This window comes from Hippoglossus stenolepis, chromosome 6, assembly GCF_022539355.2.
Source record: "Hippoglossus stenolepis isolate QCI-W04-F060 chromosome 6, HSTE1.2, whole genome shotgun sequence".
Lineage (NCBI taxonomy): Eukaryota > Metazoa > Chordata > Actinopteri > Pleuronectiformes > Pleuronectidae > Hippoglossus > Hippoglossus stenolepis.
The window spans coordinates 18,391,386-18,418,342 of NC_061488.1; the positions used below are offsets into that span (position 1 = coordinate 18,391,386).

The 26,957-nt window shown below is 40.4% G+C and overlaps 1 protein-coding gene across 1 annotated transcript in view; it reads right to left on the reverse strand.

Annotated features, from left to right (window-relative positions):
• The window catches only part of celsr3 (cadherin, EGF LAG seven-pass G-type receptor 3), a 101,282-nt gene that overhangs the window by 30,326 nt on the left and 43,999 nt on the right, over nucleotides 1–26,957 (reverse strand). Inside the window, exons 5-20 of the mRNA XM_035159499.2 lie at nucleotides 24,964–25,079; nucleotides 24,421–24,509; nucleotides 24,100–24,114; nucleotides 23,527–23,684; nucleotides 20,486–20,649; nucleotides 19,884–20,009; nucleotides 19,215–19,384; nucleotides 17,313–17,498; nucleotides 15,358–15,468; nucleotides 14,993–15,161; nucleotides 6,193–6,334; nucleotides 4,557–4,677; nucleotides 2,715–2,898; nucleotides 1,550–1,651; nucleotides 1,320–1,414; nucleotides 378–587 (exon numbers count right to left, since the gene is read on the reverse strand). Of these exons, the coding sequence (XP_035015390.2) occupies nucleotides 378–587; nucleotides 1,320–1,414; nucleotides 1,550–1,651; nucleotides 2,715–2,898; nucleotides 4,557–4,677; nucleotides 6,193–6,334; nucleotides 14,993–15,161; nucleotides 15,358–15,468; nucleotides 17,313–17,498; nucleotides 19,215–19,384; nucleotides 19,884–20,009; nucleotides 20,486–20,649; nucleotides 23,527–23,684; nucleotides 24,100–24,114; nucleotides 24,421–24,509; nucleotides 24,964–25,079 (2,158 nt within the window). The remainder of the gene's footprint in view (nucleotides 1–377; nucleotides 588–1,319; nucleotides 1,415–1,549; nucleotides 1,652–2,714; nucleotides 2,899–4,556; nucleotides 4,678–6,192; nucleotides 6,335–14,992; nucleotides 15,162–15,357; nucleotides 15,469–17,312; nucleotides 17,499–19,214; nucleotides 19,385–19,883; nucleotides 20,010–20,485; nucleotides 20,650–23,526; nucleotides 23,685–24,099; nucleotides 24,115–24,420; nucleotides 24,510–24,963; nucleotides 25,080–26,957) is intronic.

A 26,957-nucleotide genomic window follows, 5' to 3' on the forward strand; every position in this document is an offset into this window, starting at 1 on the left:
TAACTTGCATATTTGCTATATTTTGAAGATCATTTCCATTACTTCTTACTTTTATGTAATATGTTGAATACTTGTAACGATCAAAAGATCAATATTACAACAAGTTTAGTGAGATAACCTGTAAAAAACCATCGGAAATATTTTTTACTGGTTGTTTTGGATTACTGTTGTCCCAGTGGAGTCTCTTGGATGAGAGCACCAGGTGAATAATAACAGTCAATAAAAGAACTTTGTCCCAGTTTATTCCAGTTCAAGCCACTGCAAGAAACTCTGAAGGCTTAAGCTGGACACCTGCCCCCCACTCCTCACAGCTCCTTCTACTGTCATGTATGTAAAATGTCAGGGGGTGAGAAAGAAAATGTTGTTCTTCCTTGTACCTCATTAAAGTGTGCGTCCTGTGTAGCGGTGAGTCCGAAGCCGGTCTGCTGGGTCTCAAAGGTCAGGAGGCGGGATAGTAGTCGTTCAGCGATCTGCAAGTCGTTCCCGTAGAGTCGAGTGGTCGCCTCAGTGACATCACGGAGCTGGTGGGCGAGCTTCTTCTCCATGATGGTGTTCAGCTCTGTCTCATTACGCTCCAGGGAATCAAGCTAAATGCATAAAGATAGATGTAATTTCTGGAATTTAATGACAGAATTAATATGTAGTGCAACACCACCGCATGTCTACAGAGAGGTATTTTACGCCTCGTTCATTCAAAGCTGCATACGTATATAAAATATCTGCATATTTCATGTCTGCATCCAACTGCAACAGCGAAATAATAATAAAACACTACAAAGGTGCTTTGTTCAACTCATTCACTAGTGCTTCGTTTCTATGCCTGAAGGAAAATAAATCCCACTTTTGCCCCAAAACAATATTTCAATAAAACTATTGTAATTGTTTTGAATTTACATGTCCAGAACCAACTACTTTTTAATCGGTTGGGAGCTGGACATCCATCATAGACACAAGCAGAAAGAGTTGATCACAAGATTCTGGTTCAGTCAGAGATGACTTTTGTGAATCCTACTCTTTTTTTTTTTTTAAACTGATGGGTAAATCATAGATTTGCCAAATATATGGGCACAACCTGCACATTCAGTTTTGATGGGTGCTGGATTAACTAAATAGAACGGAATATTTCAAAAAATGTCTGAGTTTGAGGAAGAGCATTGTGGTCCAAACATCACTTCAGCAAATGAATCCTTTTACGTGTGTGGATTTTCTCCTTTTGTCAAATCACAGATTCATCCAGAATTTAAAAAGATTTAGGTCAGGTACAAGTTGTGGGAGGACATGAGGCCGTGTTTAGTGGCAGTACACAATACTCTACTTACAGCAACATTGAGATCCACAAATGGAGGAGAGGTGCAGTTGTAAAGGTCTGGCTCCAGCCATCCTCTCTCTGCATCACAGTGTCTGATGGCGGCACCTGTACAGTGAAGAAACAGGAAATATTAAAAACAAATGATCAGGAATTAAAGAATAAAACTGGCATCAGGTCGCATGTGAGTATATTCATATCTGTGTGTTGAATAGTCATTTTATTGTGTATTAATGAACCGACCGACAGAGCCTTTGGGGCAGGGCACTGCAGCAGGCAGGTTGAACTTGGTCCGAGGCCACCAGATCCCCTGAGTGATGGTCTTGGGACAACCATCGTAAATGACTGCAGAGAGAAAACAGTGTTTGAAATTAGTCTTATCATTTAGACAAACTTTTCCATTAAAAAAATGACAAACAGTTACTGATAAAGTGGACATGTTTTTCTTTTGAAAATGAAAATTAGTGTGAAAATAAAACACAAGCTAGAAATTAAAGGAGGTTTTACAAGCAGCGAAACCAGAAAGTGACAAAACAGCACAGAAGAGTGACAGCAAGACAAAAATAAATGGAAGATGTTAAATGGGAAATGAATGTTATTACAGTTCTCTGTTATTTCAGTCAAGTTTGATAAACATGACCAGTTTTTGAAAGACTAAGTAGAAACTGAAATCCTGTGATTACACAGAGATGAATACAGGGGAAGCTCAGTGGTGCCTCGTTATTTCCATTCATGTTAGTCGATGGATAATTTACTCAGTTTGAACACTGGTTTTAAATGCATCTGGGAAATTATACATCAACTTAAAACTTACACAAGACACAGTCTTGTCTACAAATAATTCCTAAAGAGGCACAATAATTCTGACCACTGCTGGAAAACAACACACTATTGTTCATCAGCAGATCTTTTTTGTCCATGATCACAAAGGAGCTGCAGGATGGTGGCACATTTTTACTGATCAAAATCAAGTTGATGGTGGAACAATTTCAGTCATTAGTCATTTTCCCACAAAAGACTAATTCCCCAAGTCATTAACAATATGTGGTTTTAACAACAGATCTTAGCACCTCCTGCGATGCATGTTACTTTTATTCTGGAAAGGACACAATGCAGCAGGGAGACGCTTCATTTCTCTCACTTACAAAAAAAAAAAAATCAAATCTGCTGTGTCTGAGACGTGATGCTGAGCCCAGGACAAATGAATGAATAAATGATCTAGCCCCCCTATTGGGTGAAACAAAGTACTTTTGAAATACATCATTGAGATACATGATTTCCCCCAAGCTTGATCAAAATGAAATGAAACAAAGAAAACACTGAAAGAAACCAACAACGAGCACCAGTTCACAGTCCCTGTCTGGTGAACAACTGAGCGGAAGTAAATCTGACTGTCTTTCATTCTCACCTTCACAGCCAGAATTTGTGACCTCGGCAAAGGGGCTGTCACACGCGTTGCACTGGCGACCAATCACACCGGGCCGGCACTGACACTGGCCGGCCTCTGGGTCACATGAGCGTGAGAAGGAGCCGACAGGGTAGCAGTCACATGGCAGGCAGGTGTCAGAGCCCCGCGGATGATAATGAAACTCCTGAATACACAAACACACACACACAGGTTTAATGCATAAGTGGGCATGCAGATCAAACTCAGTCAGACAAATGTTAAATGTCATGGCGCCGAGAACAGTGTCAGCAATTACACCATTCCCATGCATTGCGGCAAGATTTACAGCATGACACAAAGCAAACGCTGGTGTGAAAGACAAATGAGGAATTCATGAACAGCGTGTTAATAATGATGCCAGTTAATTATCTAGTTTGTCAAATTTGCATTAGAATATATGTGAAACACTGCATTACTGAAAAAGTAGGATGGTGCTACAGAAAGGAATGCTGGTGCAGGGGACGCTGCCACCACCAAACATAAAAGATTACCTCTAACAACAGTGTCAGGCTCCAGCGGCTTTATGTTCCATTTTACAAGTAATCTGCTGCGACTTGGAGGGACAACAGTGTTTATGGAAAACGTGGCTTTATCACAACTTACTTTATTATCATTACGAAAGATGCATTTTGCACCTTAAAAGCAATAGACTAACCCTAACCCTTTATTATGAATAAAACCTTTATGACAACACAAAGCCACTCTAAGATGTAAAGTCTAACACTTGATGCAGAGCTGGGTGTTTCAGCCTTGACCTGAGTGGCTCCATGTAGACTGAATGAGAAAATGTTTACCTTGTGAGCACGACACACACCAAAAAAATCCATTTATTTCAATCTTCATTTCTAAGAAGGTACAGAAAAGGAAGCCAAAGGCCAACAGAAATAATATGTGTAAGTCTTTTGCTGTAGGGCACGCTGACAGTTTTATTTTTCCACTTAAATGTTCAGTGACTGTACGATCAACAACCTCCATGTCTCGTCTCTGAGCTCCAGGTGCCAGAGTACAAATAACAGATTGTGGGGGGTGTGCTAATATCAGTGGAAATCCCTCCGCTGTGTATTTAAAGTCTACGGAAAAGTGTGTGTATCTGTATGTCAGGATGAGAGTTTATAGATTAGGGTCAAAAGATCAGCTTATGGCCAGGATAATATAGGGTTCAACATGTCTACAACATGTATGTGCACTCACACAATCATAAGAGGCCGAAATGGCAATATGAACTTAATATGAAGGGATGATGATGCTATCATGGTTGGTGTAGTGTTTCTGGATTAGTAGCCTGTCAGACCATCCGACTGAGGTGATTACTGTGTGAGCGGGTCAAACTGATGCCACAGGGAGCTCTATGAGTTATGATGAATTCAGAGTTTCCACGTCCACAAGTCCACTGGGGTCCACTATGGTCCTCATGACATAAATTGACTGGAACCAGTATGCAAATTTTAGCTGAGACGGAACGCGGAAAGTTTGGTCAAACCTTTACACCACTGACGTCCTTCTCACGGTAATGATTCATGCCAATAGATCTTAAAACATTCACATGAAATCTGAACAACTGTTTAATCAGCTGATTAATATGACAAAAGGCTCAATAACACTGATAATGAGCCTGTGATGCTTTAATCCTCTAGTTCCCATCTGCTTTAATGTCATATTCTCTTTACTGATACATCAACTTCTTCACTTCTATCAAGTGTTAATGCCAAAAGATGTGTTTCTACATGTGCTGTACAAATTAGCAACCTAACCATGAATGCCTCAAAAGTTGTGTGGTGCCTGTTGAGTGTGTTTCCTGCTCACCTTGCAGTGACAGTGTCCGCTGGTCTTGTTACAGTCAGGGTCAAAGCCTTTGTTGGTGTCACAGTGACACGGTCCACAGGTCGGAGACCCCCACCAGCCCCGGGGACACTGGTGATCAATCCTTCACACACACACACAAACAGATAGAATCAGCATGGAGAAAAAAACTAATTTCATGTTTGCCTCTGATCTCTAACTAATAACTAACTAAATAATGAGCTGAGAAGAAAGAGATTAAACAAGAAGAGAGATGCAGTCAGGGAGAAGACTGTGAAAGAAAAACAGCCAAAAGAAGAAGAAAATATAAAAAAACGACATTTATGGCACGGTTTCTTAATTTTCTTTCTCAGTCTAGGACATCATACAAGTTTGAAAATATTCTTGGGACACCCTCATATACGTCTAATGGAATAATTTTATTATAACCTGGTATCTTTACACGTCTACTTTGGTATGTAAGAGAACAACAAGAGAGAAATGTCTTGCATTGCTGAAATGCATTGTAATTTTATGGATTATTATTTTCATGGATGAATCTGGAAACTTTTTACAAACCCCTGCAGTGTGCCATGGACCCCGGTTTTAAAACCACTGATTTATGGAATAAAACACTTTTTATTATGTTTCCTTGGATTCATAAAAATTCAATCATCAATAACTCCTCCCATCAACAGCGGTTAATGGAGCTATTCATAATTGCTGTGGGACCGAGAATGTTTTGTGAAACGTCTGAATTTCTGCTCCTGAGAAACCCACCTCAGAATTGATCACTCTGGTTTATTGTACTTGTCACTTAGCTCTTTCATTCTCTTTGTTCACATCTCACTTAATGTGCTCTCTCCGTCTGTTCTCTGTGTTAAATGGATCACTGAGGAGATGAAGGCGGTTGATGCAGATTCTAGCGTTTCCTTATTGCTCTGCACGGGGAGTTTAAGAGAATTCAGATGTCAGTGATCTTAATAGAATAGTTAGATTTACTCGATTCCTCCAGAGACATTTTATGACATCTCCCAACTGAATCTCTTTTCTTAATAAAGTGTTCCTCCCTGCTGCGCAGGTTTGCTGCTTCTAGGGCTTAAAAGACAAATGTCTTGTGTTGACTAATGGAAGGAGGCTTGGCCTTCACATGGAGCTGCAACAGCTGTGTAAATATGTCTTACAGGGGTTTTCCCTCAGTTATAAATGAATTCAAACTGTCAGGTGATTTAATAATATTTATCATGTTAGTTTCTCAGCTGGTAAAAGTATTTTTTCTCATTTTTGAGATGCTATTCATCTGAGCACAGCAACTGTTACTACATATTTCTATTGATATATATGATGATTTTCTTGACAATGTAAAATGTCTTAGTCTGTGTGTGTTATTACTTGCTATTAACACACACACACAACCACAAGCTAAGATGACCTTCAGGGATCATCAAAGAGCTTTAGTCCATATTGGCATCTCCATCAGCATCGTGTGTGTGTGTGTGTGTGTGTGTGTGTGTGTGTGTGTGTGTGTGTGTGTGTGTGTGTGTGTGTGTGTGTGTGTGTGTGTGTGTGTGTGTGTGTGTGTGTGTGTGTGTGTGTGTGTGTGTGTGTGTGTGTGTGCGTGTGTGTGTGTGTGTGTGTGTGTGTGCGTGTGTGTGTGTACCTGTGTTGACAGTACTGCCCATAGTGGTTGTCTCCACAGTCACAGATGTATCCATGGGAGGAGCTGGGTTTCCTGTGGCACTGAGCCTCATTTTCACATGGATTCAGATGGCAGGCGTCAGTGCAGCCTTTTCCATAGTAACCTGGGATAGAGAATGAGAGAGTGAAGAATTAATCGGACAATGTTTCAGGTACTTTTGGTTAGTGGAGTGGATTTGTGCCACTGGTACCATCCCGTCAAAGCATGTTTCTTAAAGTGAGTTCATAAAGAAATAGTTGACATTGTTAAATACATGTTGGAAGAAACATAACTGTTTTTTACAATCTAAGTGTAACATCCTTGTAGTCCACTAATGGAGAGGCAGCCGAGAGGAATGTTTGTCAGTCACACGATTCAAGTCAGAAATCACATTTTAATACTCATAGTCCTAATGAAGCAGATTAGCTGAATTTTCTAAATTTAAACTGTACTACTAATAAATTATAACCACAGATGTTATTTTTTCCATTCTTGTGTTTTGAGGGCTTTTACCTCAAGGTGGCAAAATCTGTTTGATATTTGAGTTATTTAGCCGTGAAGAACTTCCCTCGCATGTAACATCATGAAAGAAGAGCATAACACTAAATATGCAATCAAATCTAAATATGCTGTCGTTTCCTCGTTTATTATTATCATGATTATTTATCTTTGGTACATAAATATCTAAATAACATTTAAAAGACGTGATATTCGGCTGGGAAATAGTTATGGGTATTCTTTTTATTTTTTTTACCTTTTCAAATATTTTATAGCTTAAACAATAAATAAAACCAAACACTAAAAAATAATAAATGATTGTCACTAAATTAGTTATGACAAAAATCAACAGTTGCAGTCATATCATGAAGTATTTTGGATAATTCCTCTCTGTAACAGCCATCATATTGAATTTTCTGGAATACATTTGTGCAGCATCAGTGCAGGTGTGACCACCAGAAAGTAATTTGCTTATCCTCCAAATTAATGTTTGTGCCAAATATGTAGAAATTCCCTCAAGGGGATTGTTTTCACAAAAGTGGAAGGGACAGATAGACGGAGAGGAGGACGGACAATCTGAACGTGTACTGGCCACAGTTGTCGCTGGTGTGGAAGCATTCACGGAAACGGTACAAAATCAGGTGGAGCCAAAGAAAAACAGATGTTAAACGTGAATTGGAGCAAAACCTTTAAATGCCTCTTCATCATAATAGCTCATAAATGTGCTTTGGTTAAAGCAAAGACGGCACAATCCAACAATGCTAATCGAGCCACTTCGACACAACAATGTACCGCACACACACAGTCCCACTGTACACTCCAGTGTGTGTGCTGGTGCAGCATGGTGAACAAATCCATCATACACTTGAATGCAATCCCCAGACACTCCACACAAACACAGCAGCCTCTTATATGGTAATACAGGCCAGCACACAATAGCCCTCTTTAGTCTAATGACTACAGCAGAGTGCTTCACACACACTTTGAGGTGTATTTGACAAATAAAGAAAACCTCTCACCCAGACCTGCTGTTTATCTAAAAAGGAACATGTGTTGTATTTAGTCTTTAACGTACCTGTATTAATGGTGGAATTAAAATATTACTGGACTGAGCTGTTCCATTGACACCTGACTTAAAAGTCGGGATGCAAAGAAAAGCCAAAAATATACAAGATATCACATTTATATTGGATCTGAAGGACTGAGTTAAACTTCTGGTCAAAACACATATACCAAGAATAAAAATGATGATCAAAAAACACAAGAAGACGTAAATTACCATATATCTATTAATATGTCTGACACATTTTTTGAGATGATCCATTTGAGAATCCCAACATCAAGGCATTCTGAGATCTTAACAAACAGTATATTTGAATCGAACCATAACCACATCTTCATTTGGAAATAAATAAAAGTAAGCAAGAAGGCTTGTGGTTCGAATCCCAGTTCAGCCGGGGTCTAAGTCTGTGTGGACTTTCTGTGTTGTGTGTGCAGTTTGCATGTTCTCACCATGTCTGTGGATTGGGTTACGTGGAGACTCTAAATTGACAGTAGGTGTGAGTGTGAATGGTTGTTTGTGTTTTGACCCTGTGACACATTGGCTACCTCTCCAGGGTGAACCCCGCCTCTCAGCCAACATCAGCTGCGATTGGCTCCTGTGACCCTCAAAGGATAAGAGACATAGATAATGGATGGATTGATTGATTTTAATTGTTTGTAGCCATCTTTACAAAAAGGCTCTGTGCATATAATAAACTCATACGTGAAAATATATTAAGCATGAAAGCTTTAAATACAGGATTCGATTTTTTTCTCTCTTTCGCTTTTGAGAAATATTCTTCCTCGTGATTAAAAGCCCTATAAACACTCAAGGACAAAATACCAATGTATATTATTGTATCAAAATAAATCATCCAGTGACAAACAGAAAACAATATTTGCATTAATATATCACATGTTGCCCAAAGCGTCACACTGAACACTTTCACCAACAAGTACCTCTGCCTCACATGTAATCACACCCCCCTCCCTCCGTGAGGGAGTTCTGCTTTCAGGCAACCCTTTTAATTTACAGCCTTGAATGGAAAATGTCTCGATAGATTGAAGTGTGACTTGAGTGTGTGCAGTCTGAATCGCTCCCTCTGGATCTGACAAGCGTGTGCGAGGTCTGTTTCTTGTGCTCCTCTATAGAAAATACAGAAAGCACTCTGCATTCAAACCTGTGGCCTTGGCTGCAGCTTTAGACACACACAAGCTTTCCAATGACTCTCTCTCTCTCTCTCACACGGTTATTATGTTCTTTGTGAAACTACTAATACATACATACTGTAATGTGGCTGCTGTAGCATACTTCTTACCTTCAAACTTGTCTTTCTGGAAAATATTTCAAGAATAATACAAATCATCACAGCTATTGTTCACTATTTAATTATTCGTTTCACAGAGTCTTTTCACACACACACACACACACACACACACACACACACACACACACACACACACACACACACACACACACACACACACACACACACACACACACACACACACACAGGTATGATTATGGGAACACACAGGAACAATGGCAGTGTTCTGTGTCTTTGTTTGTTTCATCAGGATCCTCGCCTTGGCTTCTCCACCTCTGATGTTTTTCTTTTTCTGTTGCTCTCTCACAAACAAACACACACTTGTCTCTCTATAGTTGTGAGGACACTCATGGACATAATGCATTCCCTAGCCCCTTACACTAACCTTAACCATCACAACTAAATGCCTAACCCTTACCCAAACCTAAATCTAACCACAAAACCTCAAACAACCCTTAGAATTTTTCAGGACCAGCCAAAATGTCCTCACAATGATTGTATTGGACCAAAATTGTCCCTCGTAACTATAGAAAGACAAGCACACAAAATCCTTCTCTATCAGCCCTACACATCTTTACACTTTCACCATGGCAACTGACAGAGAGAGGCGACGGCGGCCTTGGCTGTTTTCAGACACTTGTAATGACACTGGCCTTGTTACAACAATATGAGAGAGAGAGAGGGAGAGAGGGAGAGAGAGAGTTTGTAAGAACAAAGAGCTCTAAATCATGTGTGTGTATGGGGCATGTTTTTGTCATTCACAGTCAGGGTCCAGGCCTTATGCCTCTTGAGCTGTAAACACACACACACACAAACACACACACACACACACACACACACACACACACACACACACACACACACACACACAGACACACACAGGGTGACTCACAGCTTCTGGTCTTACACTTTACTGTAACATGACAGCTTGACTTCTCCACAAGACTACGATGAGGAAAAGACAGATGAGTCATCGGTTCACTGAACCATCCATCCAGTGGATGTCTATCCGACTATTTCTTTCTGACAGTGAAAAGATTGTGGAAATCTAAAATCATCCAATAAAAATGTGCTTGTGGGAAAACACTAAACATTAAGTCCAACGACTGTGGTTCATCACCATGAGCCACCACCTGCACAAAACACACAGTGTAGCTCTACGGGTCTCTGCAGCCCTTTCTGACACACCGTTTTGGATTGGGAACACATTGACTGAATGGTTCTGTCTCATCAGTTTTATCAACCCCATTTCCAACAGCTGTTTTCTGCCAAATATTCTGTCATAAACCCGCAGTCTGCTCCCACTCAAGTAGTAAGTAAAGTTAAGCTGGGGGAGAGAATGGAACATCAAGCAGCCAGTGGGAAGGTTTATTTTTCATCTGCTCTGACCCAACCGTCAGTAGGACAACATTGGTCAGTGTCTTTCAAAATTCTCACAAATCACTGTTGAAATGTAGAAATATTGATAATGTGAGAACTCTATGGTTAAGGTAGTTTTTAGAATATGTGGTTTGGGTTAGATAATAATAAGTAATTCCACTAGCAAGGACCACGCCCCGATGACATGTAATTTAAAGGTTTGAATAGAAATTGATACATTGAATGTTGAGGAGAAATGAATGGACAGTGAGAGCAGTTTTTTTTTTCTTTTCTTCCTTTGTTCTTTTCTCTTTCTCCAGGGACGGGAAAGGGTGGGTTGGAGAATCTGAGTCCAACAGAGCGTGACGGGTTGACCGGGTTTATGCCTTGACAGGTGATTAGAGGTGTGGTTAATGTGTGGCCCTGCTCCTGACCCGAAGTTAACTAGTTAACATCATTTGATGAGGACAGGAGACCTGCATCGTCATGGTTACAGTAATAGGGATAGTGAAGTCATGCTTTAAAAAGAAAATGAGCCCATTGGAAACAGGAAATTAACGGCAACTGACAAGCAGCCCATTTTTCTCTTTTAACAAACCTAGCTTTATGTCCAACAGTGTCAAAGACCTCCTTCTAGTGTTGATATCAAGGCTGATCAATAAATGCCCTTTCTCAGTGAAGCATGATTTGTCATTGAGAACAACTTTGCTCCAGCTCTGCACCTTGAAGATACAGTGGCTACTGTAGGCTGGAACAAATGAGTAACAGCTTGAAACTCAAAAATCTCTCAATCCAAGCTTAATACACTGCGGCTGAACACCACACACATTAAAACCTCGAATTATGTACAGGCACCAGCTAAAGGACAAATATATATTTGTCATTTGTTGTTTTTAATCACTATTTTAGTATCTTGACAAAAACAGGAAACGCTGATAAATGATCAGAGTTCTGGTTCCAAAACCCTGAACATATTTTTTCTGCATTTAATCATGTTGGTATTTTAAACATGCTCCGGGAACTGGAGCGGACATAAATCAACATTGCTGTAATTTATCTTATTAAATTCAAATTTTCACCCTGGTGAATTAGCCTGTAGCAACTGGCAGCAACTGTCACACACACACACACAAACGCACATAGTCTTACTACATATTATATACTGAATCTGAAACACACACAGACACGCATGGTGAAGAGATGAGAGAGCAGATGTCTCTGTGATTTGTCATGCACAATCTCGTCTGTGTGTGTGTGTGTGTGTGTGTGTGTGTGTGTGTGTGTGTGTGTTTTCTAGGATGCTGTATTGCACAAATCAGAGGCGCTGTCAGTTGGATGAGAGACCCATTAGGCTTGTTTCAGTACCAGCACAAGCCACACACAAACACACACACATGAAAGGGAATTATTCAGCGTGCACCTCTGTCTTTTTTTGTCCCGCTGCTTTTATTAAACTTTGATTTGTCTCCGAGCAGCAGCAGTCATTGTGGAACAGTTTTCAATGCTCATTGTGCTGATGAAATATAATGATAATGAGAGTGAGAGTGTGTGTGTGTTTACAGTAAATATACATGTACATCTGGTTTGTGTGTGTGTGTGTGTGTGTGTGTGTGTGTGTGTGTGTGTGTGTGTGTGTGTGTGTGTGTGTGTGGGTGGGTGTTTACTCTCTCTGAGTCTCTGCTTCATGTTAATTAGCCAAAGTTCCCGCGTTAGCTTGCGGGCTGGTGCAGGATGCTACAGGGATAGCAGCTCCTCTCTGCTTCCGCTCCCATAGTGCCGACCCCGAGGCTCTCTCACTTTAACAAACTATATCTGTCACCTGACACAAACTCTAGCACCGTCTCACTTTCACTCCTCTCCCCTCAACTTTCATCTCATTCTCCAGTTCTTTCTTGAACGAGTTTGCTTTTAAAACCCAAATAACCAACAAGTACAATGCTTTTAACGTGCCACTTTGTTTAGCCACAATGAGTTGTGGTAAAGAACAAGTGGATTTGAAGCATTAACAGCCGTAAACTGTCTTCAGAGGCCCATAGCAAACAGGAAACTGGAATGGTGAATAACTCCTAACCCTAAATTAATCTAGCTGCACCAAATTTCACCCACTCATAGTCAAAAGTCCCTTAAATATGTCAGATTATTTTTAATCAAATGAATAATTCACTGAGAAACATGTGAAAACATAAAAAGTGCCTCACAATGTCAAATAAAGTGGTAAAAGATTCCTGGTTCCACATCAACATTTAATCTCTTCTTTCCTGACATGACACACCAGTTTACCAAGTTTCGTGATAATCCGTCCTGTAGTTTTTTTGTAATCTTACTTTCAAACAAATAAACAAATAAATAAAAAACATTTAGAGAGTCGGGGTTCATCAACTTTCTTGTTTCTTTTCAGTTTTTTTAAGACTTTAATTTTAAGTTCAGTGCTGTGTTACCGCCCTGCAGAGTTCATAACGTTTGAGCAGTAATAATGCACCGTTATCTCCATTGTTTCCTGCAGATAATAAAATTGGAACATCATCAAATGTTTTGCATAAAATCAGCGCCTGACTGAACATTATTTTGCACTTAATGAGGAGGAAATGTCAGAGTTTCACAGGAGGAGAGGGAAAGTAGTTTTTAGAAAAGGCTGATCAAAAGCCAGCTCGAGAGGCACAGACGGAAGGTGATTGATGGGGAGAGAAGAGGATCAATATCCAGACAAACTCAAGTGAAAAGGTGGGATTGGCCATGTTCTCTCTCTCTCTCTCTCTCTCTCTCCTTTGTCTTTCATGTGGTTATTTTTCAGTTAATTTGCCATCCAATCGCTTTTCCTTTCATTATAATATAATATGAATAATCTCTTTTAATCATCTCCGCTCAGAAGTGAACTGCAGCTGTTGCATCAGTGGCTGCTAATAAAGCTCAAAACAAATATCAAATAACCTTCTTCATCCTCTACTTCACTGTCACACTTCTTTATGTATGTGTGTGTGTGTGTCATGTTCATTTACTTGATTTGTGTGTGTATATGTACATATATACGAGTGTTGTGTGGATCTTTTCCCAATTGTGTCACCCATGCTTTCAGGCTGTTTGATTTGACTTTCTCATGCCCTCTTTCTTCTCCTCTTTCTCTTTGCCCCAAAACTTTTGGTGTTTGTTTTACACTATTTCTGTCAGCCGCCTCTTTCTCTTCATTAATAATTAACGTTTTCAGCTCTCTGTTCATCCTCTGCCTCTTTTTTCATCTTCCTATTATTCTCTTTCTCCCTCCACTTCTCTGGAAGCTGAAATTTGAATATAGATTTCCTTCCCCTCTCCTCTCTTCCGCTCCTTCTCCCCTCACACTCTCCTCCTTTAATCAGGCTCCTCTCCTCCACATTACTTCTGCTCCATTATATTCACCTGACTAAGGAGATTTTGGAAGTTAGCCCGAAGTCAGACTCTTTTTCTTGGTCTCAGGTGGAAGAGAACTCATTATGTGTTCACAAATATCTGTTTAACCCAGTTAGAGCGCTGGAGACACCTACGAAGATATGCCCACATTATAATTATTCCCTCTTTTTTCTACCTCTCTCTAAGTTATCAGGCTTCTGTCCTTTTTTTTCACAATAATATCAAACAAGCAAAAGTAGCAAATCCTCACAAATTAGAAGATGGAATAAAAAACTTCAGAATTCAGATTATCAGCTTACTTTGCACATGCACACTGTTGCTTTGTGAAATGTGCATGCACCAGAAATGACAACAATAATAGTTATGGCTATATACCCGTTTCTCTAGCACTGCTAGGTCTAATTGCAAGTTTGCAGCTAAATTTAGAATCACTGCAACACATTTCCAGCCTTCACAGGCGTCTGCCTCGCCCAGTATCATTAGGCTTTAAGGATTCTTCTCTGGTATTTGACAAATCGTTGAGGGAGACTTAATTGTCACCCGGCATGATTACTTAAACGCTTGGTTTTGTGTTCTCTTTTGGACGAAGATCTTTTGTAAAATGAAGGTCGTGTGGATAGAGATTTATTTTCAAACAAAGGAGAAGATTTCCATCCAAAAAATATCTGCAGTAGTGTAGACAAGGTCGACTTGATCAACAAAATTGTTGCGGATTAATATTCTGTCAAATAATTATTCATGCAGTATGTAATAACCACCTATGAATGAGGTGTTGTTAAAGGTAAAATCAGTAACAGAACGGTTTTGGACATGTATTTTTTATTATTTACTATTAAAAACTTTTTTTAATAGTAAATCTCAGTAGCCTTTTTCCAGAGGTTGGTAGTTTTAAATGAAACAGTTCCTTATCAAACACTGTGATAAACCTTATTCATTGTTCTTGCTCACTCAGCAGTCAAGTAACATCGCTGCTTCTCTGTTGCCGTTATTATTTTACTGTGCAGTTAAATAAATGAGAACAAAGACGATTCTTCGGAGAGGTAAAGTCCAACTGGCCGGACACTGGGTAGCGTCATGATGTCACATGTCAGTTCACAAGAGGAAGATAATACATCCTGCCTCCTTCGTCAATTACATCAACCTCAACCAGCAGCATCATCGCTCTGTTTACTCACCAGATTCACAGTCGCAGGAGTGCCTCTCCCACTGGTCGGAACAGCGGCTGTGGGAGGGGCAGGGAGACGAGACGCAGGGGTTGCCAACGTTGCAGCCAGTCTCCACTTTGACAGTTTTTGATGGGCGTGGCAGGGCAGGGGAGTCGGGTCGTACACCCAGCCGAACACCCTGCCGAGACAGAGGGAGGTTTGCGTTGACGGTAGTGTTGGGAAAAAAAACTGACAGCCTCATTAATTTATTGAAATCAGTGTGTCCCAGGCTCATGTCTTAGCACAATTCCATCTATTATTTGTAAACATTTCCAGCCTCCCTCCACCCACCCATCAACAAACATTAAGCATTCCATCCATCCATCCCTCCTCACCTGTATGCAGCCTCTAATCCCGTTCTGAACCTCTCCGGAGCCCAGCACTCCTCCCACATGCAGATGTTTCACCTTCAAGCCATGAATCTCATTTCCCACTATCACTGTTCCCTAATGGGGAGAGAACGGGGGAGAGAGGTGGGGGACAGATGGAGGGCAAAGATTATCATTATTAATAGCTGTATGCCAAATGTTTACCTGCACAAAAATACACCCAATGCACATTGGAATACAATTTCACAACGAAGAAGAACTTGGGTTATTTACTTGATATGAACATTATCAGGCAGTCAGGATGAAAAATGTGTCACAGGGAAGGAAAATATCTGCCACAAAGGCTTTGTGCAATATTAGACAACGAGAGGTTCATTTTTTATTAGTTTACAGAACTGAAAGAGTCTTGTACCCAGAAATAAAATAGATTTTTCACAAACTGGAAGTCACTATTCTTCCATATTTTCATTTACCACGACATCTCTGAATAGTCAGTTTAATATAACGCTTACATCAGAGAATGGATGAGAGGGGGGGAGGGTGTGAGCAGGTGGGATACTAGATCTAGAGCCACACAGTAAATGATGCACCTTTGTCAATAAAAGAAAACAATAACATGCAGTCAGTGGTGAGAAGGTCAATGCTCAGCTGATAACAATGTTATGGACTATGACAATGTTGATGGACAACAGCCATGAAAACCAAATCAATGAGCCCCATCTATCAGCATTTCAGCAGCAGTGGATCATGGGACTACACATTTCAGAGGTAATTACTGTTTAATTGGCAGTGATGATGTTTAATACTTTCATATTTAAAACGTGTTCTGTATCATTTACTCAGTGTGTTTCTTTTGGAAATAGCCTGGTGAAGGAACATATGGAAGATAAAACTAACTGCTAGTTATTATAAGATATAAATCAACATGAGAACAAAACACAGTCTGCGCTTTTCCTAAATCACAGTCAAAAAATACAATAATATAGAGTTTGAAAGTGTTTGCTTCTCTCTGTGACTCTCTCACACACACACACACACACACACACACACACACACACACACTTAATAGACATCATCCAGTACAATGTGATGTTAGGAAAACTAGGATTACCACCGCCTGTTTATTAGAGACTGAAGCCATCAAGGGTTTATAAATCTGAGCAAATTGTGAACGTTGTGTGTTTTCACAGTGTGTGAAATAGTAAATGTCTTTGCGCAGAAAAAAGGGAAATTGTGTGATGGGATAATACAGCTACAGACTGAAGCAGAAAAGTAGGTGATGCAAAATGGAAATCTCATTGTGACATTAATTAGATTAAAACTGACTTTATTTAATTGAATTAGCCAAATGTCATTGTTTTCATGACACATTTATTTGAAGAGCCAACAGAATGGCTGCTGACAGCTGAGCTCAGATAGACTACGTTATATACCATGCAATAATCAGCACAAGGTTAATTCTGCCAGCAGACCCAAATTTAAGTTTCTGGGAGAACAAATGTTTTCATGTGAAATACTTTACGATCCTAATTTCAGTTCTCTGTCGACAAGACTGAATAAGTTGTCCCTCAGAGTATCAGCACATCACAGCCAAATAAAAAAAAATCAAAGCTGGAAAAAAAAACTACCTATATCTAACTGAACATATTTAATTAAAGTTGTGAATCTATTCTGGGAAGTGATGGAAGAAAAGGACACAAGGAATTTAACTATTAAGATAAATTAGGTCTTTGATTTTGATTGATTTAGTGAAGCAGAGATGATGAAATCCTAGTTATTCATTTGTCGTCTGTGCTTTCAGGGCAAATTAGACGTGTTAAAATACTGCAATTACTGTATTTTAGTTAAATTGGCTGCACTTAAAGTTTCCACTGTATCAGTCCACATAACAAATTGAGGCCTAATCACTGGAACATTTGTCCTAAAAACCTTCCCTTCAAGATTTGTATCACACACGTTACCTGATAAAGTCCAAAGTCGAGCCGCAGGGTGGCAACATATCGTGTCTCGCGGCCGCTACGAACATCTCGCAGCTCCAGCTGGAGATCGTGCCACCGTCCATCTGCCACCTGAACCTGATCCAACCGCAAACGCACCGGCCTGGTTGAACCGCGGGTCACTGAGAACACCAGCTGACCATTTATCACCTGGAAGAGGAAGAGGAACACAAACACAAACACACACATAATCAGACAGAGAGAAAACACAAAGGAAAACAGGTTAAGAATGATGTAAACTGTGTGTGTGTGTGTGTGTGTTTAATGTGTGTGTGTGTGTGTGTGTGTGCGTGCGTGCGTGCGTGCGTGCATGTGTGTGTGTGTGTGTGTGTGTGTGTGTGTGTTTGTGTGTGTGTGTGTGTGCGTGTGTGTGTCTCTTGTCTTGGCAGATTACATTCAGATGAACATACAAAATATGTAAACAACACATATTTTGAAGGAGAATTCCAGAACTTGCAGTTTTAGATGTTTGTCTTTCATATAGAAGTAGAAGAATATTTGGTATTAAAAACTAAACAGTATCACATTAACCATGAGATATAATTCCCATAATCAACATGACCCTGCTAACACATTAAGTATACCACATAGCATTTTACACACCACTGTGCCACCTGATCAGATTTGGCTTAAAATGTGCAGCATTCAAATGAAGAACAATAATTAGTTTATGGTACAAAAGAGCAAGAAGGTGTTGCCATTTATGTTTTGTAGCATTAGTGGAGCTAAAGCTTTCAGGGCTGTTGGTGATGGTGACAGGCAGAAATGTTATTAGCCAGAGAGCGAGAGAGGCAATGACAACAATCAAACAGGAATCAACAGGTTGATGAGAAGCTTGGCCTTGTTTTCAGACGCATAATTATCCCTGGTGTGATCCGACAGTTAGTTGATGATTATCTATGTCTAATTTGTTAATATACAAAACTCTCACCATTAATTTTGTACGTCATTGTTTGTGTGTTAGCGGTTGGATGACTTCAACATGAACAGTAATGTGATCAAATCAAAGTCGGCGGTGGTGATTACCCGATGCCACTGACGACGTCACGATGACTGATGGTTAAAAAATAACAGGAGAAGCAAATGCTTTACAACAAGCTACACTCTGTTCTCACAGAACTTGATGTCTGTTCTGACAACAGACAACTCATAGACGTCATTAGCACAGAATGGAACGACAAGCCACGATTCTGGCTGCAGTATGTCTCGCTATGTCGTCCTTCAGTTTCCATGTGTCACTGACATAGTGGGAAGTTTCTATAATGTGGGGCTCCATGGTGGACAATGTCCACAGGTCTGTTTTTAGAGACACAGAGAGTCTCCAGCTTTTCATTTCCCTGCTGGCTGTCGTATTGGTGATTATAAGTATTCCAGTGTGCCAGGATTTAAATAAACTGCATTTCTCTAGATTGTCTTTTCTCTGTTACAGCAGACTGTTTGGTAGTGTGACTAACTGACAACTGTTGGATTTGGATCGTGTCTCAGCTACAGTTAGAAGATGCTTTTACAGATGAGTGTGAATGGCACTTGTACGTTTGTTGTATTTCTGAAGGATTTGCATATTATGCGAGTGATAGTCGTACAGGTTTGAACTTTTTATTAACACACCTGATGCCCCTGGTTTGCTGTTATGACCCTTCAGGCTCCTCATCTGTTGCTTTTTCTGAGTTCTTAAGTGTGTGTGTCATAAGCACGTGATGTCGATGTCAAGCTGAATTCATCATCACAGAGCAGGCACCTGCGTGTGTGTGTGTGTGTGTGTGTGTGTGTGTGTGTGTGTGTGTGTGTGTGTGTGTGTGTGTGTGTGTGTGTGTGTGTGTGTGTGTGTGTGTGTGTGTGTGTGTGTGTGTGTGTGTGTGTGTGTACCTGGAACAGCAGGCTGGTGTACTGGCCAGCCTGAGCCTGCAGCAGCGTCCCCTCTCGTGCTCTCGTTCTGAACACCAGACCCAGGTACCATGGCGTGGAGATGGTCACGTCGTTTTTCAGATCCCACCAGAGGGCGCTGTTACCCAGGAAGCGGTGGGGGTGTGGCATCACTGAGGTGAAAGGTGAGAGGGAGGGTAAATATAAAGCCGAAGAATGTCATGTTAATTATCAGTCTCTCTATTTGTTGAATTTGCCTTACGTACGAATTTGTATTTGTGTCTTGCCCGTTTTGGACTATATTAGTTTTTGTCCTCGTAAATGTAAAAAAAAATTGTTATCGTGATAAATAGCTGAGAGACATGATGCCTCACAAGCGGCTTCTTGGTTCAAATCTGGTTTGGGGCCTTTGTGGAGTTTGCAGGGATAAAAAAATGGCTCAGCACTAAATGAGGATGACTGGATTATTATTATATTGTTTTTTTTGTTTATCTAAATGCGTGAATAACAAAGAACCACATCGTCAATTATTATCTAATCATGATAAAACATCAATAAGTAATGCCACTGAAGACTGGAGCAATTTCGCTGCACTCTCATCACCACAAATGATACCACAGCCGGACACTAGATGTGACCACAGGATGAGCACGAACCCATGCAGCGTCTCACCGTGGCTGCAGTCCTTCCCTCCGTACCCCAGAGGACAGTCACAGGAGAACGTCTCCCAGCTCACCCTGCAGGTTCCTCCGTTCTGACAGGGGTTGGACTTGCAGAAGGGCAGCTTGGCACTGCAGCCTGTGAGGAGCAACAGAGACAGAAACACCATCAATGACCTTTTCAGAAATGTGTCACCATGATATGTGATGCAGGGAATAGTAGTTGAGAAGTGAGTGACACTGAAACCTTTCGGCCTTATAAAATGTTTCTTAGTTAACAATGTGCATATCAGAGGAACCGGACCTTAAATATTGCGGCTAGACAATCTTTGGTTGTTTGTGTTTTTTTCTTTAAAATAGTACTTGAATTTTAAATATTAAATAAAATGGGTTCATCAGTGTATAACAATAAACACAAAAGAGGACATTAAACGCTAACTTAAACAGTCATGTGTCATCAATGAAAATTAAAATTCAATAAATACAGAGGTTCTTCAACTGATTACAATAATTTGTATCTATTAATTTAATGAGGGCCAAAGAGTCAATATGAAATTGATAAATGTTATTCATTTGCCATCCTTCATGTTTTTAAATATAATTTGCAGTGCTGACCGGGAACTGTTCCATTGTTAGCGATAAATCCTGCCAGGTCCAGCGGCTTGCTGTCAATGTGCAGCTCCTTCATGCAGCCGATAAACTCCCTGGTGGCGAAGGGGAAATTGTCGGGCACGTTGGGGACTCCACCCAGAAACAACGGACCAGTCAGATCCAGAGACCTGAAAGAGGAGGAGATCAAGGAGAAGAAGAGTAAATAAGGTGCAGAGGATGAAGTAATAAAAAAAGGGGAATAGAGGATTATCCCTCAATGATTGAGGGGAGGAGGGAGGAGAGGGACGCAAGGAGCCAGGAAAGGAAAAACATGAAAAGAGGGTATGAGAGAGGAAAAGGGATTAAGCTAACCCAGAGATTAAATATGTCACCGTAGGTAAATGTCACATGGAACAAGATTCAGTGAATAATAGAGGATGTTGAAGAGATACGAGGTGATGATGATGATGCTGCTGTTGAGGATACAATTAGGAACAGCAGGAGAAAAGAGAAATTGAATAGATGGAAAAGGAAAGGAGACACACAGGAGATTAAATATGAATTACAGCAACTATCAGGAGAGAAGAGGAAAAGTTGGATGAGAAGGCAGAGGGAGAACGGAGAACGAAAGCCAGCGACAGGAGGGGGTAGGTGTGAGGGAACGTCAGGAAAAGCAGTCGCAGACATAAAAATGAAGAGAAATGCAAGAAAAAAACCCGGCAACAACAAACAGGGAAATGTGGAGGCAGCCAGAGAGGCAGATGAACAAACAAGAGATTAAGTGTGAGTTACAGCAAATATCAGGAGAGAGCGAGCGTAAAGGCGGATGACAAGACAGATGGAGGATGGGTAGAGAGAGAAAGAAACATGGGAAATATGAGGAAAATAACAGTTAAGGGACTGGAAGTGTGAGACAAATCGAAGAGACAGGAGCAGTTGTCAGTGTTGTCATTCTGAGAGCATGATATGTTTTTTTTTTATTCACCACTGCGAGCTAAGGTATTTTTCTTCTATTTAGCTCAGTTTGGGGACACATGCATGTGTCGAGCCAATGAGCTGCTGTGGAATATAAATCGAAGGAAGCTCAGGAGACAAAAGGCGCTGGAGTCAAACAAAGAGATTAAGAGCGAGTTACAGCAAATATCAGGGGAAAGCGTCATTAGAAGAGGATGTCGAGACTGAGCGAGAGGAGCTTTAGCTGTTAATGAGAGATGGAGGAGAGGAGGAGGAGGAGGAGGAGGAGGAGGAGGAGGAAAGTGTTGAGACGTTAGGCTTTGGCCTTCGCCTTTGATCTGTCTCCTCCTCTCTCAGCCTCACTTAGCGCTGACAGAACACGGCCGCCGTGATTATAGCTCACACAGACGAGGCCAAGTGTCAACACTGTCATGACACCATGCTTTTTATGTGCATGTGTGCAAATGCAGTGTGTTATATCCATCTATATTTATAACACACTGAGTAGACTACAAAAGTTTTACAAGGTCAAATAGAACAGACACTTCAAAGTTGAGTCAGATCAATTTAACTTATTTATAAAGAAATGCGGTGGATTTAAACTCTTGTACGTCTGAGAAAAAGTAGTGGAGAGTAATGAAAAGAAATGAAGATTAACACCCGGCAGAATTAGTAACACGCCCATCAGAGAGATATAGGCAGAAGTAAAGGAGCATCAAGACGTCAAACATTCTCTCCTCATTAAAGCCTCAGGTCCCCACAGATTTGCTCTAGCATCACCTCATCAGCCCGATCTGACATCTGCTGAAAATCCTTCGCAAAAGCAACAGTCAGAGTTTTAGCAGGAAGCAGATTAGACTCCGTAAATCGTAAAATGTGTGCTGCACATACTTTTCATTTCAAAACAGCGATGAGCTTACAACCCTGTTTAACCTTACTGAATTAATGAAATAGTTAGTGTGTGAAATCGAGTTTTCTTCTGAAGAATTGCGTAAACATAGACACAAACATTACATTGTACTTGCTCTGTGTTAAAATGCAATTACTTTTATAAAATAGCAAGCTAGAGCTATTATACATGTCTTCTTAAGGAGCCTGGAGCAAAAAACATTGAGTCCTTCCAGGACAGAAGAAATACATAATAAATAACAAAAGTATGGAAATGTATTTGTACGAGTACAAGTGTATGTCTACAAAGTAATTTTTTGTGTTAAATAAATTGTGTTATTTCTAAATGGGAAATAAGTCCACATATAAATTGCAAAGACACTAACAAATCTGTTTTATGCCACAGACTGGTGTGAACATCCACGTTTTTGTAAACAAAAAACTACATTTGGTGCAATTTGGACACAGAAAACGTTTAATTAATAAAATTTGAATAAACAAGCCACCAGCGCTCTGTAGCAGCAGCGGCTGGGACTCATCAAGGAAAGTGAACCTTTAATAAACAGGTGGACAGCTCTTTGTGCAGAAGCTTCAGGGTTCTGTGGAGTCCAGCAGCCTCAGTCTTTACTTGTCGCAGCTCAATTACTGCAGGTCATTTTTACATGTTTCATGACGAAAAGCTGCAATCAGCATCACCACAGGCCAAACAAACAGCCCACTCCAAACAGGCAGAACTGCACTAGTACTTGTAATGCAGCAGCCACCAGCTGCCTGTGCTGTGTGCTGCTCCACACACTGACACTGACCAGCTCTATTGGTTTTCTACTCAGTTAAAATTGCCTCTGAATATCTGTTAAGCCTCTGCTCAGTCACAGATGATGTTTAATGAAACTTGTCTCTGCAAAGAACTTAGCACATCCTGTGCAAACACCGCTCACAGCTCGGGGTCAATGATTACTCAGTCTGAGTCTTTCAGTTGCTGCCGTGGTGGTGACAGAGATTTATGCATGAATGTACTTCACAGAATCTAATTGATCTAATTCTTCCACTAAGCTACTTTGAGTCCGTTTTTTTCATGGGCTAATGGTTGACGTCATCCATTTCAGAGAAACACCCTTGTTGTTGGGGCGATTTCTCAGATGTGTTCAAGTCAACACATTTAAGAGAAAACACAGTGTAAAGACAGACAGGAGATGAGAGAGGTGGAAGAAAGATGAACTCACTTCTTGTTGCTGGTCTGTTTGCCCTGCGCTGCACAGCTATAATTTCCGAGCTGTGTACCGAAGCGAAGCGACAAGGCGGTATCACAGTCGTCAACGCTCACCACAGCAATCTTCTCATCTGACGGACCCTGGGCCTCACCACTCATACTGCGCTTGGGCTGAAGACACACACACACATTCAAGATTGAATACAGACTCAGAGAGAACAAGAAAACATCGTGACACCCGACAACATGCAAGAAATAGAATAGACTTTACTACATCTAGAGTTTATAGGACTGCAGTCATTCACCAGGTAACATCAACACATCAGACAAAGTTCAATATCTACATTGCCACTGCTTATTATGTTAGAAGGAAAAGGGGGGAAATTGAGTTAGTAAGACAAGAAACAAAAGTAAATTTATGCATGAAAAAGTATATTTATATGGAGTAGAAGCAGAAAGACTGACAACACACTCGCTCTTCACTAGCTGACTGCTGGTGGGAAAAAAAAGACAGAGGGAGAGAAAAAGAAAGAAGGAGGTGGATGGAAGGAGGTGTATGTGTACCCTGACACACACTCATACTCACATAGCGTGTAGCTGGCTGAGGAAAATGAAAGAACATGAAGAAAATTAAAGGAGATGTGTGGCGAATATGCATGAATAAAGTGTTGAAAAGCAAACGCCCACACACAGTATGTACACACAAAGACTTCAGCTTAATTGAAACTGCTTTGTTGGTGTGAAGGCTGAGAAACTAATCCGCTGATGCATCAGAAGTAAAAATGATCACAACAAAACTTCAAAAACTTCAAAGGATAACTGATCAAACAGACATCGGTAACACAAAATGTGAGATCAGAAATCAAAACGGTCTCAGACACACGCACAAATTGAGACGTAAACCCACCTTGTTGTAATAGTGGATGTGAACTGTGTGCCAGTTGCCATCGCTCACGCCGCCGGGGAGGAAGGGACTCACTTGAGTGGATGATTCACCTGCAGGGAGGACATTTGTGTCAAAACATCCGCAGGTAATAGTTACACTGACTGAATGGATTTCTATTAAAATCCACTTATAGCGGCACAAGTTTAATTCTATTTGTTTTTACATACCACTGCATATAAAAACATTTAGATGGAGTATGAATAAACAGCCTCTAGGTTAAATGTATACGAATGATTATAATGCTGATCTCATTTCCTCCGATTTACAGCTTCACGTGAGCTGTATGTGAAGGTTCTAACTGCTGAAGTCGGCTCAGTCAGGTGTAGAGTGATGAAGGATTTTTAAAGCAGGACACCAGCTACTGCTATATTTGATGAAAACAGACAGAATGCTGGAAATGTGGAGGGGCAGAAAAACATTAGCTGCTATGATGAACTGTACATTGTAATTTTCTATAGGAGCGCAAATACAACAAATACGATCACACGCACACAGAAACCATACCTGTGGAATATTTGAGCACCACTTGTCCTTCTTGGATCTCCAAGGCCATGAAGTCATGTTTCTCATTGAAGCGTCCATTATAGAAGAGAAGACCACTGTTCTCCAGGGTGGCGAAGCTAGAAAATTCATGCACATAAAAAACATTGTCCAAAATAAGTTTATTGATCAAAATTCTGTATGTAATATGAGATTTATCATATGTTAACTGTAGAGTACATTTTTACAGAATATTGTATGACACAGTGATACAATTTATTGACTTAGTAGATACAAAGTTTGATCTTGACAAAGCAAATCATTCAGGACCAAATTTTATATTGAACAAAACAGGAATGATTCACAGAGGCTTAAAATGAAAGAAAGAGGAATTCAACCTGCAGCAGAGCTGATTAACCATGATGCTACAGCCCTCCACTCCCTCCAGCTCGTGTAATTATAATACGTTTATATTTCTATAAATTCATTTATAATGGAAAGCATAGGAGGGGGCTATAGAAATTCCTCAACTTTAAAAAGTACTTTTTATTGTTTTGATCATAACATCTGTTGGACTGTTCACTTTCAAGGAGACTAAAATCAGCTGTAAAATCGTATTAATTACACATATATTATTCCACTTTTACACTGGTAAAAAAACAAACACCCGCTAACATCTGGCTTTTGTCTGCAATAGGAATGGATTCAGTCGATATTCACTCCCAGGAGTTGCTGCTCTGATCGGTAGTGATGGAAACCTGACTCCCAGGTGAATGCGCTAAGACAGCCAGGTGAGAGGGCTCCAGTTTTTGCTGCATCAATGAGGTTGAACAAAACACGCTGAGGAAAAAAACTGAAAAGCTAATTCTTCTTCTGGCTTGTGATATAAAAGAGGTTTTCTTGAGAGTATAAATGCTTTATTTGTGCACTGACTCTAAACAGTTACACCCGACACCTGCAGGTTCAGTAAATTGTTATTCTGGTTTAGCTCCGTCAATGATTGGATATAACCCACCCTGCTGGTCTGCAGATGATGGAGGTCAGGTTCAGCTACAGAGGAGCAGCCCTGGAGCTGAAGGCTGCAAAATGTTTTGCTCTGTTTTATTAACTGATGGCTTAAGCCCAAGTCCTTGAATAAAAATGTTCCTATTCGTTCCTGTTTTGTTGAGTGAAGAGTCTCTGCATTTTACATCCTTGGCTTAAACATTCTGCAAAGATCACTGCGGCTGTAAAAATAGGTAAGTTGCTGCAATACAGCAGTGTGAGGAAATGTACTGGAGAAAAGGACAAGTTATCGCCAGTTCTATCATGACAATGTTTTACTGCTGTTATCTGAGAGTGCTGTTATTGATTAAAATAAACACTGGGTTATTCAACAGCTGACATGTGTCTTATTTGCATGGCTCCGCTGTAATTCAAACAACATGCTCTCCTATCTTGTAGTATGCAGATCTAATCTCCTCGAGCCGCCAGAAATATAGCTGGAAAATAATGTAACCTTTGCCAGAGTAAATGGAGTCTGTGAGAGGAGTCAGTGAAGTGGAGATGCAGAGGGGCCATAAATAAAGAGCAAATAAATGCAATACAGCATGTCTTATACATTATGTCTGTTGCAGTTAGTGGGCCCATTGTTTGGGAAATGTATTATGTGAAAGCAAAGAACTGCAGATGAAAAAATAATATCAAGTGACTGTTCTTCCTGAAAGCAATAAACTTAATGAAGTTAAATCATGTATACACTCAGAGCCCCTTTAACTGAGCAGCAAGATACAATTTCAAACATTACTGAGGAAATGGAAGATTTCCATGATAAACAACACCGTCATGCCAACACTCTCCAGTAAAGACACGACTATACTTTCATAGCTCTGCACAACCGAGCCTCACTACCCATCAAACTTTCCCAGGCAGAGATATAACAGCAAAAACATCTGAATCAGATAAATTCAATAAAAGGAAATCAAACGCTGAGAGGAATAAAATCCTCTGGGAGAAAGTGAGTCACATGAACAAAGATT